The 12,285-nt window shown below is 47.0% G+C and overlaps 1 protein-coding gene across 1 annotated transcript in view; it reads right to left on the bottom strand.

The window, feature by feature from the left end:
* The window catches only part of SNX29 (sorting nexin 29), a 585,133-nt gene that overhangs the window by 511,215 nt on the left and 61,633 nt on the right, over positions 1–12,285 (bottom strand). Inside the window, exons 5-7 of the mRNA XM_025369629.1 lie at positions 7,216–7,396; positions 2,821–2,891; positions 658–906 (exon numbers count right to left, since the gene is read on the bottom strand). Of these exons, the coding sequence (XP_025225414.1) occupies positions 658–906; positions 2,821–2,891; positions 7,216–7,396 (501 nt within the window). The remainder of the gene's footprint in view (positions 1–657; positions 907–2,820; positions 2,892–7,215; positions 7,397–12,285) is intronic.

The following is a 12,285-nucleotide window of genomic DNA, read 5'->3' on the forward strand; positions in this document are numbered from 1 at the left end:
AGCGATCCTCCTGCCTCGGCCTCCCAAAGTGCTAGGATTACAGGCATGAGCCACCAAGCCCAGCCTGAACCAACTATCTTCTGCCTCCCCATGACTCCCTAGAGTCAAAGCTGACAACTCCTGTCTTTCCTGAGGCCTCTACTTAAAAGCCATCCCCAATCAGAGGCAAGCCCAACGGCAGACGTTCCCATAGCAGCCTACGCTTGGCTTTCATCCCTTTTATCCTAAGGATCATAAATTATATATTTTGTCATGAACTACCCACCCACACCCATCCCAAAGGAGACTGCAGGCTACCTGCTGGCAATCTGTCTTTCCTATTCAGCTCACTGCCTAGCACACAGAATACGATGAAGGAACAAATAAAGGAATGAATGAATGAAGATCAATGTCATCTGGCTCCCGGTGTCTCTCACACCCTCACTTTCCGTTTGCTATGGTTGAGCTGCTCATTTTTCCACCCGGCAATTCTCGCATCTAGATAAGGCCGTCAGAGCCCTTTCAGAGTGAATGAGAATGAGAAACAGAAACACAAATGGAAAACAAGTGTACTGGACTCTATTCCCCTTGGAATGACTTTCAGATGATGAGGTACGTCCACCCCATCAGCCACATTCTGCTTCCCTCTGCTCCGCCTCGGCACCCGTTCCCACTCACCGGCACTGACATTCCTGGACACGACAGGCAAGGGGTCGGTCTCCTGTTCAGGTTTGATGAGGATGGAGACGGCAGAGGAGGCTGTGATCTCCCTGAACAGGCTGCTCACTCCTTGCGTGGACTCCTTCAGCAAGGAGGTCACATTCTGCGTTGACTCCTTTAAGAGGTCTGAAACGGTGGGAGCAAACTTACTCTGCCCGTTCAAATCCTTGTTGTCGATGTTAATCGCAAAGAGTATGGAGTTCAGACCTGCCCAAAAAAAGGGAGAAGTCTGGAGTGCTTGCTGATGGGCAGTCACACCACCACCAAGAGAAGACAGCTGCAGACAACAGAGTATGGAAGAGGAGACACACTGATCTTAAATAGGTATAAAAATACCTCCCACGCGGAGGTTGTAGGGAACCGAGATCGTGCCACTGCATTCCAGCCTGGGGGACAGATCAAGACCCTGTCTCAAAAAAAAAAAAAAAACACCTCCCATGAAACTGGGGTCAGCAGACATCCGTTATCACGGGAGTTGAGTCATGCCACATTCTCTCCCTAACAGCCACAAAGATGAATACAAATAAGAAGACAACCAGGAGGAGGTGAAGGCACAAGTTCTGGGATCAGACTGCCTGGGGGTCAGTTCCAGCACTGTCACCTACTAGCTACAAGACCTTGGTCCAGGCCGGGTACAGTGGCTCATCCCTGTAATCCCAGCATTTTGGGAGGCCAAGACAAGTGGATCACCTGAGGTCGGGAGTTCGAGACCAGCCTGACCAAACGGAGACACCTCATCTCTATTAAAAACATGAAATTAGCCGGGCGTGGTGGTACATGCCTATAATCCCAGCTACTGGGGAGGTTGCACAGGAGAATCGCTTGAACCCAGGAGGCAGAGGTTGCAGCGAGCCAAGATCATGCCACTGCACTCCAACCTGGGCAACAAGAGTGAAACTCCGTCTCAGAAAAAAAAAAAAGACCTTGGTCCAGCAACTTATCATCTCCCTGTACTCCAGTCACCTTATCTGTAAGATGGGGACAATATTATCTCTCTCACAGGATTGTAAGTATTAAAGGCAATCACTCACAAGACACTCAGCTCCATAAACCATCAAATGTGCACCGATAACATCATCATCATTACTCTGGACAGAAACTTACACTGGCATCTTATGGTCTACAAAGAAATCATGGTCAAATCCTTTTTCTCATCAATGGACAGGACTAACATAACCCCAAATATATGAGACTTACTATAAACTTTCAAGGAAAAACAAAAATGAGGCAAAAAAGAACTTGGAAAGAGGAAGCAAGTTGCCCACTTCAGTCCGGCTGATTCCACCTTTCACCCTTTGAGTCAAAGGGCAAACAATGTAACAGTCCACCGAGTAACATCAACCCAGGGTCTCCACGATGACTGTCATGTGTGCGGCTCCCGATCTCACATGATTGTCTCACAGCCCCATGAAGGTGATTGCTGAGACAGCATGATTCGCATCTCACAGAGAGGAAAGAAAAGGTAGCAAAGCTTATAGCATCTGCCCCAGGTCACCAGTTAGCAAGGGGTAAAGCCAGGATTCAAAGGTAGGTCTCCCACCTCCAATTCCCCGCAAGGTATATTACATCTCCAAAGCCCAACTAAAAACCTTCTCAAATCTTCGCTTTCTCTGCCAGGGTCTCACATTCTAGATGAATAGACCCAACACTCTGGTCGGGCATGGGGACTTACACCTGCAATCCCAACACTTTGGGAGGCCAAGGCGAGTGGATTACTTGAGCTCAGGAGTTCGAGACCAGCCTGGCCAACATAGTGAAACCCTATCTCTATTAAAATACAAAAATTAGCTGGGCGTGGTGGCAGGCACCTGTAATCCCAGCTTTTCGGGAGGTTGAGACAGGAAAATGACTTGAACCCAGGAGGCAGAGGTTGCAGTGAGCCGAGATCGCACCACTGCACTCCAGCATGGGTGACAGAGTGAGGCTCTATCTTTTAAAAAATAAAAATAAAACAACCAACATTCAGTGCTAGTAAAAGAAGGACAGCAGCAAGTGACTCATTAAGTTGTTGAGGGACAGAGAATAATCACAACATTCCATGGCACTGTGGATCTGCCCCAAGGCAGCCCCTCTGCTCGCAAATGTCACAAGGCACGGCGCCCTGGTCTGGGCCAGGCTTACCCGCTGCCATGGTTGGAAGCATGCTGGACCTCTCTTCATCCATCACAAAAGACCAGTCTTCATAAAAAGTGCTGCAGATTCAAAGAGAAGACGAAATCGCTCTTAGCAGTGGTTCTCTGTGTCTATTAACCAAGAAATTTCATTAGACGGCTCCCTGGAAGATCTGCACCTGATCACCCCAGGAGGGATATGATTTGTCTGAGGTGTCTGCTGGTTTAAAGCTTCTGCTTACGAACAGAAGATCGAACACACACATCCTACAACTTCCTCGCTGGTCCCCCGAGACCCCCAGCTTCAGAGTACGAATATAGACATTACACGTAAATGTATTTATAAAGCAGCAAAGTAGGAGGGAGCAGTCAGGTGGGTGACTTCCACTCAAGCAATGTCCCCAAGAGACAGACAGGAAATCCAAGCCAGCCAACAGGGCTCGCCTGATTTGCCTAATACAAGAAGAGACCATTTCAGACAGAAATTACAGAGCCTCTATGGCTTCATCAATCAGGGCATTTAATATAATGCCTGCCTTGGCCAGGCATGGTGGCTCATGCCTGTAATCCCAGCACTTTGGGAGGCTGGGGTGGGAAGATCACTTGAGGTCAAGAGTTCGAGACCAGCCTGGCCAACACAGTGAAACCCCATCTCTATTAAAAATATAAAAAATTAGCTGGGCATGGTGGCAGATGCTTGTAATCACAGCTACTCAGGAGGCTGAAACAGTAGAATCGCTTGAACCTGGAGGCTCAGTGAGCAGAGATTGCACCACTGTACTCCAGCTTGGGCGAAAGAGCGAGACTCCACCTCAAAATAATAATAATAATAATATAATGCCTGCCTAGGTTACAGACCTGAAAGCCCACATTATCCTTGGAAAAGGCCAGGAGGCTAAAAATACACGACAAATCTAGACGGCATTGGGATAAGGCCGTCAAGAAAGCCTACAGGGCCTGTCCAAGGTCATCCGGCCAATAAATGGTCCAGCCAGGGCTTAAAAGAAGTTCTCCCAAGTCCAGCTTCCAAGCTCTCTCTGACTTCCTGTCAAGCAATGACAACCAAAAATCCCCAATGCCATAACTTCCCCGCCAGGTCACTGAATTCTAAATTAATTGAGGCAAAGGTCAATTTCACTAAAGCAAAGTCAGGGATACAAGACCTATAGTTGAGTGAGGGGTTGGAAAAATTAGCCACTGAAGTGACTGAATACAACTAACAGAAACTAACACTGGGTACACACATACATAAAGATGGCAAACAAAGATGGGGACTGCTAGAGAGAGTAGAGAGGGAGAAAAGCATGGACTGAAAAACTACCTACCAGGTACTATGTTCACTACCTGGGAGATGGGTTCAATCATGCCCTAAACCTCGGCATCACGCAATGTTCCCAGGTAACAAACCTGCACATGTACCCCCTGAATCTAAAATAAAAATTGAGGCTGGGAACGGTGGCTCACGCCTGTAATCCCGGCACTTGGGAGGCTGACGTGGTGGATCACTTGAGGCTAGGAGTTCGAGACCAGCCTGGCCAATACAGTAAAACCCCGTCTCTATTAAAAATGCAAAAATTAGCTGGGCGTGGTGGTACACACCTGTAATCCCACCTACCGGGCAGGGTGAGGCAGGAGAAAGAGAGAAGAGGTGCATTTCCAATATACTTTTCCAGAAAATATTAGCAGACGTACAAACCACGTGCTCAAGCTGACATTCTGACTGCACCTGATTCCTAAAATCATGATCCTTTAAAAATCTGAGCCCGTGGCCGGGCGCGGTGGCTCAAGCCTGTAATCCCAGCACTTTGGGAGGCCGAGGCGGGTGGATCACGAGGTCAGGAGATCGAGACCATCCTGGCTAACATGGTGAAACCCCGTCTCTACTAAAAATACAAAAAACTAGCCGGGCGTGGTGGCGGGCGCCTGTAGTCCCAGCTACCCGGAGGCTGAGGCAGGAGAATGGCGTAAACCCGGGAGGCGGAGCTTGCAGTGAGCCGAGATCGCGCCACTGCACTCCAGCCTGGGTGACACAGCGAGACTCCGTCTCAAAAAAAAAAAAAAAAAAAAAAAAAAAAAAAAAAAAAAAAAAAAAAAATCTGAGCCCGTTTTCGTGCATCTAAATTAATGTGTTTTCCCCACATCGGGCTGGGGAAGTGGCTGGTGGTCCAGGTAAGGTCAACTGTGATTCTTACCTGCTGGACTCACTTCTTCTTGATGTTCACTTCAACTTTGAGACTGAGTATGTAACTCTGAACTACCCATAAATGATATGCTGGAAAGAGTTTCACAGAAATTCACTTCAAGAAATAGGAGTAGGCCACACACAGTAGCTCACGCCTATAATCCCAGCACTTTGGGAGGCTGAGGCGGGAGGATCACGAGGTCAGGAGATCAAGACCATCCGGGCTAACGCGGTGAAATCCGTCTCTATTAAAAATACAAAAAATTAGCCAGGTGTGGTGGCGTGCGCCTGTAGACCCAGCTACTCAGGAGGCTGAGGCAGGAGAATCGCTTGAACCCGGGAGGCGGAGGTTACAGTGAGCCAAGATCACGCCACTACACTCCAGCCTAGGCAAAAAAGTGAGACTCCATCTCAAAAAAAAAAAAAGAAAAGAAAAGAAAAGAAAGAAAGAAAGTTAAGGAGTGTGTTTTCCTTAACTAAAGCTGGTTAATGCCCCAGAGGTCCAGATGTTCTCAGCCCCCCGGACTCTGACCCTGAGCAGTACACAAGTGTCACCAGTGTCAGTCCTCCTGGCTCCCAAGTCCTCCCATTTTGGACCCATACAATTGAACAAAGAGCCACAGGCAACAGAGAACTTTAACGATATTTTCAAGAGCCCCAGTGCACAATACCAGAAGACCTGAGACATTACCAGTAGAGAGGTGACCACAGCAGTACATAAAGCAGAAGAGGAGACCTGAACTAGGGAACACAGGTCAAGATATAAAGTCACGGGAACACACCACACTGCTCACAAACTGCCCACTGATTGAATTCAGGGAAATTTCACTGTTGAAGATCCGGGCATTGCTGATGGGGAAGTTACTTAAGGAACCAGAAGAGGATTCATCAATGTCGCTCCATACCACTCAAGGACACAAAACAACATGTCTAGTCCACCATTCTCAGAGTAAAAGTAATGGCCACGCCCAGGCACGGTGGCTCACGCCTGTAATCCCAGCACTTTGGGACGCCTAGGTGGGCGGATCACCTGAGGTCAGGAGTTTGAGACCAGCCTGGTCAACATAATTAAACCCCGTACCTACTAAAAATACAAAAAATTAGCTGGGTGTTGTGGCACATGCTACTCAGGAGGCGCTGAGGCAGGAGAATCGCTTGAACTGGGAAGACAGAAGTTGCAGTGAGCCCAGATAGCATCAATGCACTCCAGCCTGGGCAACAGAGTGAAACTCCGTCTCAAAAACAAACAAACAAAAAACAAACACAAAAAAATGACTTCCTTCTCCAAGTTAAAATTTCCATGTTTTTTTCAGTTTGGGATTGAACGAATGCAAGAATCCCAAATTAAAATTCTATGCCTGGCATGGTAGCTCACACCTGTAATCTCAGCACTTTGCGAGGCTGAGGTGGGAAGATTACTTGAACCTAGGAGTTCAAGACCAGCCTGGGCAACACATTGAGACCCCATCACTACAAAAAAAAATGTTTAAATTAGCCAGGCATGGTGGCATACGCTTATGGTCCTAGCTGCTCAGGAGGCTGAGGTGGGAGGATTGCTTGAGCCAGGGAGGTCCAGGCTGCAATGAGCCGGGTTCATGCCACTGCACTCCAACTTGGGCAACAAAGCAAGACCCAGTCTTAAAAAAAAAAAAAAAAAGGCCGGGCGCGGTGGCTCAAGCCTGTAATCCCAGCACTTTGGGAGGCCAAGACGGGCGGATCACGAGGTCAGGAGATCGAGACCATCCTGGCTAGCACGGTGAAACCCCGTCTCTACTAAAAATACAAAAAAAAAAACTAGCCGGGCGAGGTGGCAGGCGCCTGTAGTCCCAGCTACTCGGGAGGCTGAGGCAGGAGAATGGCGTGAACCCGGGAGGCGGAGCTTGCAGTGAGCTGAGATGCAGCCACTGCACTCCAGCCTGGGCCACAGAGTGAGACTCCGTCTCAAAAAAAAAAAAAAAATTCCAGAAAGTGAAGAGCAAGCTACATCTTAAGACAACAGCTCTCTCCACATTCAAGTGCCATGCCGAGCCCTTTACAGGCAGTCTCTCAATGATTCTCTCCCAAGTTTCCCCACAGCTCAGCAGAACACTCCAGAGCTGTCAGAGGGAGGCCCACTTGCCCCAGATCGGGGAACTAGGATGAAAATCCAGGTGGTCTGACTCTAGACTCCAAGATCTTCACCCCTTGTTCCACCCCATCCCAGGTCCCATCCCGGCCACGTACCTGAGCCTGCAGCGGTCGGCTAGGAGCATGTGTAGGTAGCGCTCTAGGGAGTGCTCGTTGAGGGCACAGCGCAGCCAGGCGCGGCCCCGGCCCACGTCGGAGGCGATGTGGCGCAGGGAGTAGAAGCGCTGCAGCTCGTGCTTGTTGAGGACCTCCTTCACGTAGTACCAGAACACCGGCTCTAAGGAGAGAGGGCACAGGCACCTGGCACTCAGCCTGGGGTACTTAGCATTGGGAAAGGAACACACAAAGCCCCTAGGCGATGTTGGAGATTGTAACAGAGTATCCGCTTACGATGGAAAAGGTGGGGGATAACACCAAAGACATGGAATCAACCCAGATACCCACCAATAGTGGACTAGATAAACAAAATGTGGTACATTTACACAACGGAATACTACGCAGCCATGAAAAAGAACAAAATGGTGTCCTCTGCAGCAACACAGATGACTGGAGGCCATTATTTTAAGCGAATTACACAGAAATAGAAAATGAAATACTGCATATTCTCACTTATAAATGGAAGCTAAACACTGGGTACACACAGACATAAAGATGGCAAACAACAGACACTGGGGACTGCTAGAGAGAGTAGAGAGGGAGAAGAGCATGGACTAAAAAACTACCTACCGGGTACTATGTTCACTACCTGGGAGATGGGTTCAATCGTGCCCTAAACCTCGGCATCACACAACGTTCCCAGGTAACAAACCTGCACATGTACCCCTTGAATCTAAAATAAAAATTGAGGCTGGAAACAGTGGCTCACACCTGTAATCCCAGCACTTGGGAGGCTGACGTGGTGGATCACTTGAGGCTAGGAGTTTAAGACCAGCCTGGCCAACACAGTAAAACCCCGTCTCTACTAAAAATGCAAAAATTAGCTGGGCGTGGTGATGCACACCTGTAATCCCACCTACCGGGCAGCTGAGGCAGGAGAATCACTTAAACTCAGGAGGCAGAGGTTGCAGTGAGGTGAGATTGCACCACTGCACTTCAGCCTGGTGACAGAGCAAGACTCAGCCTCCAAAACAATAATGAAATTTTTAAAAAGTGGGAGATATAGAAGAGTATATCAAAAATAAGAATTACTCTAAAACCTCTCATCCAGGAAAGACCAACGATGACATTTTTAAGAATTCTCAGTCTTTTTTACTGCACTTTTCTTTTTTATAATAAAACCAACATTTGCTGTAGGCTGAATTATAATCCTCAAAGATATTGACATCCTAAGCTCCAGAATTCTCTGACTATTACGTTATACGGTAAAAGAGTCTTTGCAACTGTGTTAGGATCTGGAAATTGGGAGGTTATCTTGCATCATCCCTGTGAGGCTGATGTAATCACAAGATCTTCATCAGAGGCAGGGACAGGCAGAGAGAAACTTGACGCAGAATAGGAGGACATGATGTGACCAGAGAAGCAAAGACTAGCATGGGGCAGCCATAGCCAAGGAAGGTGGGCAGCGAGCAGACTCTGGAAGGGCCAGGAACAGATTCGGCCCTGGAGCCTCCAGAAGCAAGCAGCCCTGCTGTCTGTCACCTTGACTTTAGCCGAGTGAAGCTGATTTGGGACTTCTGGCCTCCGGAACTGTGGGAGAATAAATTATAGTGTTTAAAAGTCACCAACTGTGTATTAATTTGTTATAGCAGCCAGAAGAAAAGAACACATCAGGCCGGGCACGTGGCTCACGCCTGTAATCCCAGCACTCCAGGAGGCCAATGCAAGCGGATCATCTGAGGTCAGGAGTTCCAGACCAGCCTGACCAACATGGTGAAACCCCATCTCTACTAAAAATACAATAATGAGCCAGGCCTGGTGGCAGGTGCCTGTAATCCCAGCTACACGGGAGGCTGAGGCAGAAGAATCACTTAAAGTCAGGAGGCAGAGGTTGCAGTGAGCCGAGATCACACCACTGCACTCCAGCCTGGGCAACAGAGAAAGACTCTGTCTCAAAAAAAAACAAAAACAAAAACAAAAAAAATAGGCTGGCACAGTAGCTCACTCCTGTAATCCCAGCACTTTGGGAGGCTGAAGCAGGCACATCACAAGGTCAACATGGAGGCCATCCTGGCCAAAATGGTGAAATCCCGTCTCGACTAAAAATACAAAAATTAGCTGGGCATGGTGGCACACGCCTGTAGTCCCAGCTACTCGGGAGGCTGAGGCAGGAGAATCACTTGAACCCAGGAGGCGGAGGTTGCAGTGAGCCGATATCACACCACAACACTCCAGGTTTGTGACAGAGCGAGACTCTGTCTCAAAAAATAAATAAATAAAACCACATCATATTGTATGAGTGTATATGCATACATAGTTATATGTGTAATTTTATATCCTGATTCATTTATTTCTTGTCTAGATCATGAACATTTTCCTATTACAATTAAAAGTCTTTCAAAGATTATTTTTGATGGTTTTCCAATAAAACATAACTATTTCCCTACTACTAAGGGCATGGCACATGGCCAACTTTCCTTCTGTACAGTAAAGAACACCCCTATACATAAATAATTGTCCTCATTTCTAGTTCCTTAGGAAAGATTTCCACATGTCAAATTACTCAGTCTGAGGATAGGAACAGATTTAAGGCTTTATGGGAAACTCAAGACAGTTTATTTTTACCCATAAGACAGTCATTCCTACAACTACTTGTATCTCCTCACATCCCACCACTTTTTATCCACGTGTACACAGATTTTTAAATTTTTTTATATACATTTTAAATTAATTATTATTTGTTTATTTTTGAGACAAGGCCTCTCCCTCTGTCACCCAGGCTGGAGTTCACTGCAGCCTCAATGTCCTGGCCTCAAGTGATCCTCCCGTCTCGGCCTCCCGAGTAGCTGAGACACAGGCATGCACCCCCATGCCCAGCTAATTTTTTAATTTTTTATTTATTTGTAGAGACGATGTTCTGCTATGTTGTGCAGTCTGGTATCAAACTTCTGGCTTCAAGTGATCCTCTTGCCTAAGATTCCCAAAATGCTAGGATTACAGTCGGGAGCCACCATGCCCAACCCCAGATTTTTTCATAGTTGTCATGCTAGTGTATACATAATTTTGTGATCAATTTTCTTCACTTAACATTGGCTCTTCAACACTTTTTCGGGCTGGCAATAATAATAACAGCAGCAACAGCAACTACTATTTACTGAGCAGTAACTAAGCACCAGCCATTGCAGCAAACACTTTACATCTGACATCATCACAACCAAGGCCATCTCCATGTGAAAGACAAGGTCTGAAGCCAGGACAAGTGAAGCGACTCACCCAGCAACACAGTTAGTAAACAGTATGGCAGAAAGGGACCTCAGAGCTCACTGCAAACCCAAATCACGCTGCCTTGCAAAATGAGGGGACTTGGCCTTCTTCGAAATGGTCACGTTCACAACTGTTTAATATTCCAAGTGGGGGAAGCTGAGTCTTTGCAGTTAGACCCGGCTTCCAATCTAGGAGCTAAACAGGCTCACAGTCCCCTCTGAAACGTCACAAAGGCTTTGAACCTGCCTTCCAGAAGTAGGCAAGTACACCCATCTCCAGAAACTGCATGGCAGGCTAGTTAAGTTCACTCTAATGTTTCAATTCAACTTCACTAGGATGCACTGCATTCTTCCTGTGAGCTGTGAACCGAGGTAGGCTATGTGTCACCAGCTAGAGACAACAACAACTCGTTCCTAAGGGACTTCCAGTCTAGCAGGCAGGACGAACAGAGAAAAAGTCCATTCAACCAAATGACCTTCCGCAAGTCACTCAACCATGCTAAGCCTGAAAATCCTCTCCCATAAAATCAACACAAAAGTACAGAATCACCCAAGGTTACTGGGGTAACTAGAAAGGGAAGGAAAGCACCAAGCACAGTGCCCAGTCCATGATGACCAATCAGCATTTCCTTAATAATTAATTCCCTTCACAGCAGAGGGCATTCACGTGGGTTCTTCTGTTTTCACAGCATCTAAATGTACACATCTGTATGCGTGAGCGTAAGTATGTGTGGATCAAGCCAATCGCTGGGATCATTTAGAATAATCTTCCCAGGAATAACAAAAACCAGCAAGAGGGCAGGTCCCTCAAGACTATCTTCTGTCTCAATCACTAAATGTCAAACTAATCCACTTCCCAAGCTCATCAGATCAGTCTAATCCACACAACTGTACACAACCGCCTTCCTTCCACTCTCCACCTCACTCAGAAACCAGGACGGGGAATCTGATGACAACGCCCTCGGTCAGCTGGCCAACAACGTGTTTCGAAATACCCCAGACCATTATCTGTACGTCCATCACATTTCCAATCAAGTGACTCTCACCTGCAGCCTGTCTTGAAAAACTCAGTCACCTCCCTCCGACCTTGAATCTACATGAATGCTTTAAAGTGTGTTTTCACCTTTCAATTCTGCAAATTGCTTACTGCTACAGAATCCTTTTAAAGCGTGTCAGGGTGATGCTGCTGCTGATAAGAATTATCCCAGCAGGGTTTTGCTTCCACTGCCATAATGAATGTGCTCTATTTAAAGTGCAGCTCACCTGCCAATTAGCGCCTGCCGTGTCCGTAATTTAATTTAGAGATATACGCTGATCTGCTTTGAAACATGGTGCTAAGTCAAAAAGCGGGCAAGGGCTTCTGGTTCTGCAAACACCTGAAAGCCAAACACCAACAAAAACAAGTGCCAGGAAGGGGTGTTGAGAAGAGCTGCCCTGGGGCACCTGTTAAAAGAGGATGACTAACAGCACCAGGCTTTTCGGAAAGTTTCTATCAAGTCTTAACCTATCACCGATGCCATCACCAATGCCAAGAATTCATACCTTAGAGACCACAAGGAAGACAAAAACCTTGTCCCAAATTCTAGTTCAGGCACTGTGTCACCTTGGGAAACTTTTTTTGTCCTCTACTTTCTTCATCTGTACAATAGGGAGAACAGTACCTACCTGTATGGATTGCTATGAGGGAAAAATGAGAAATAGGAATACATGTCAAGTGTATCCAATAATGCAGTGAATAAATGTTAGCCATAGTGATTAACATACCCGGCATATAATTGGTGCTCAGTGAAAACCAGCTATTAATATC

This window comes from Theropithecus gelada, chromosome 20 (genome assembly GCF_003255815.1).
Source record: "Theropithecus gelada isolate Dixy chromosome 20, Tgel_1.0, whole genome shotgun sequence".
NCBI classification, from domain to species: domain Eukaryota; kingdom Metazoa; phylum Chordata; class Mammalia; order Primates; family Cercopithecidae; genus Theropithecus; species Theropithecus gelada.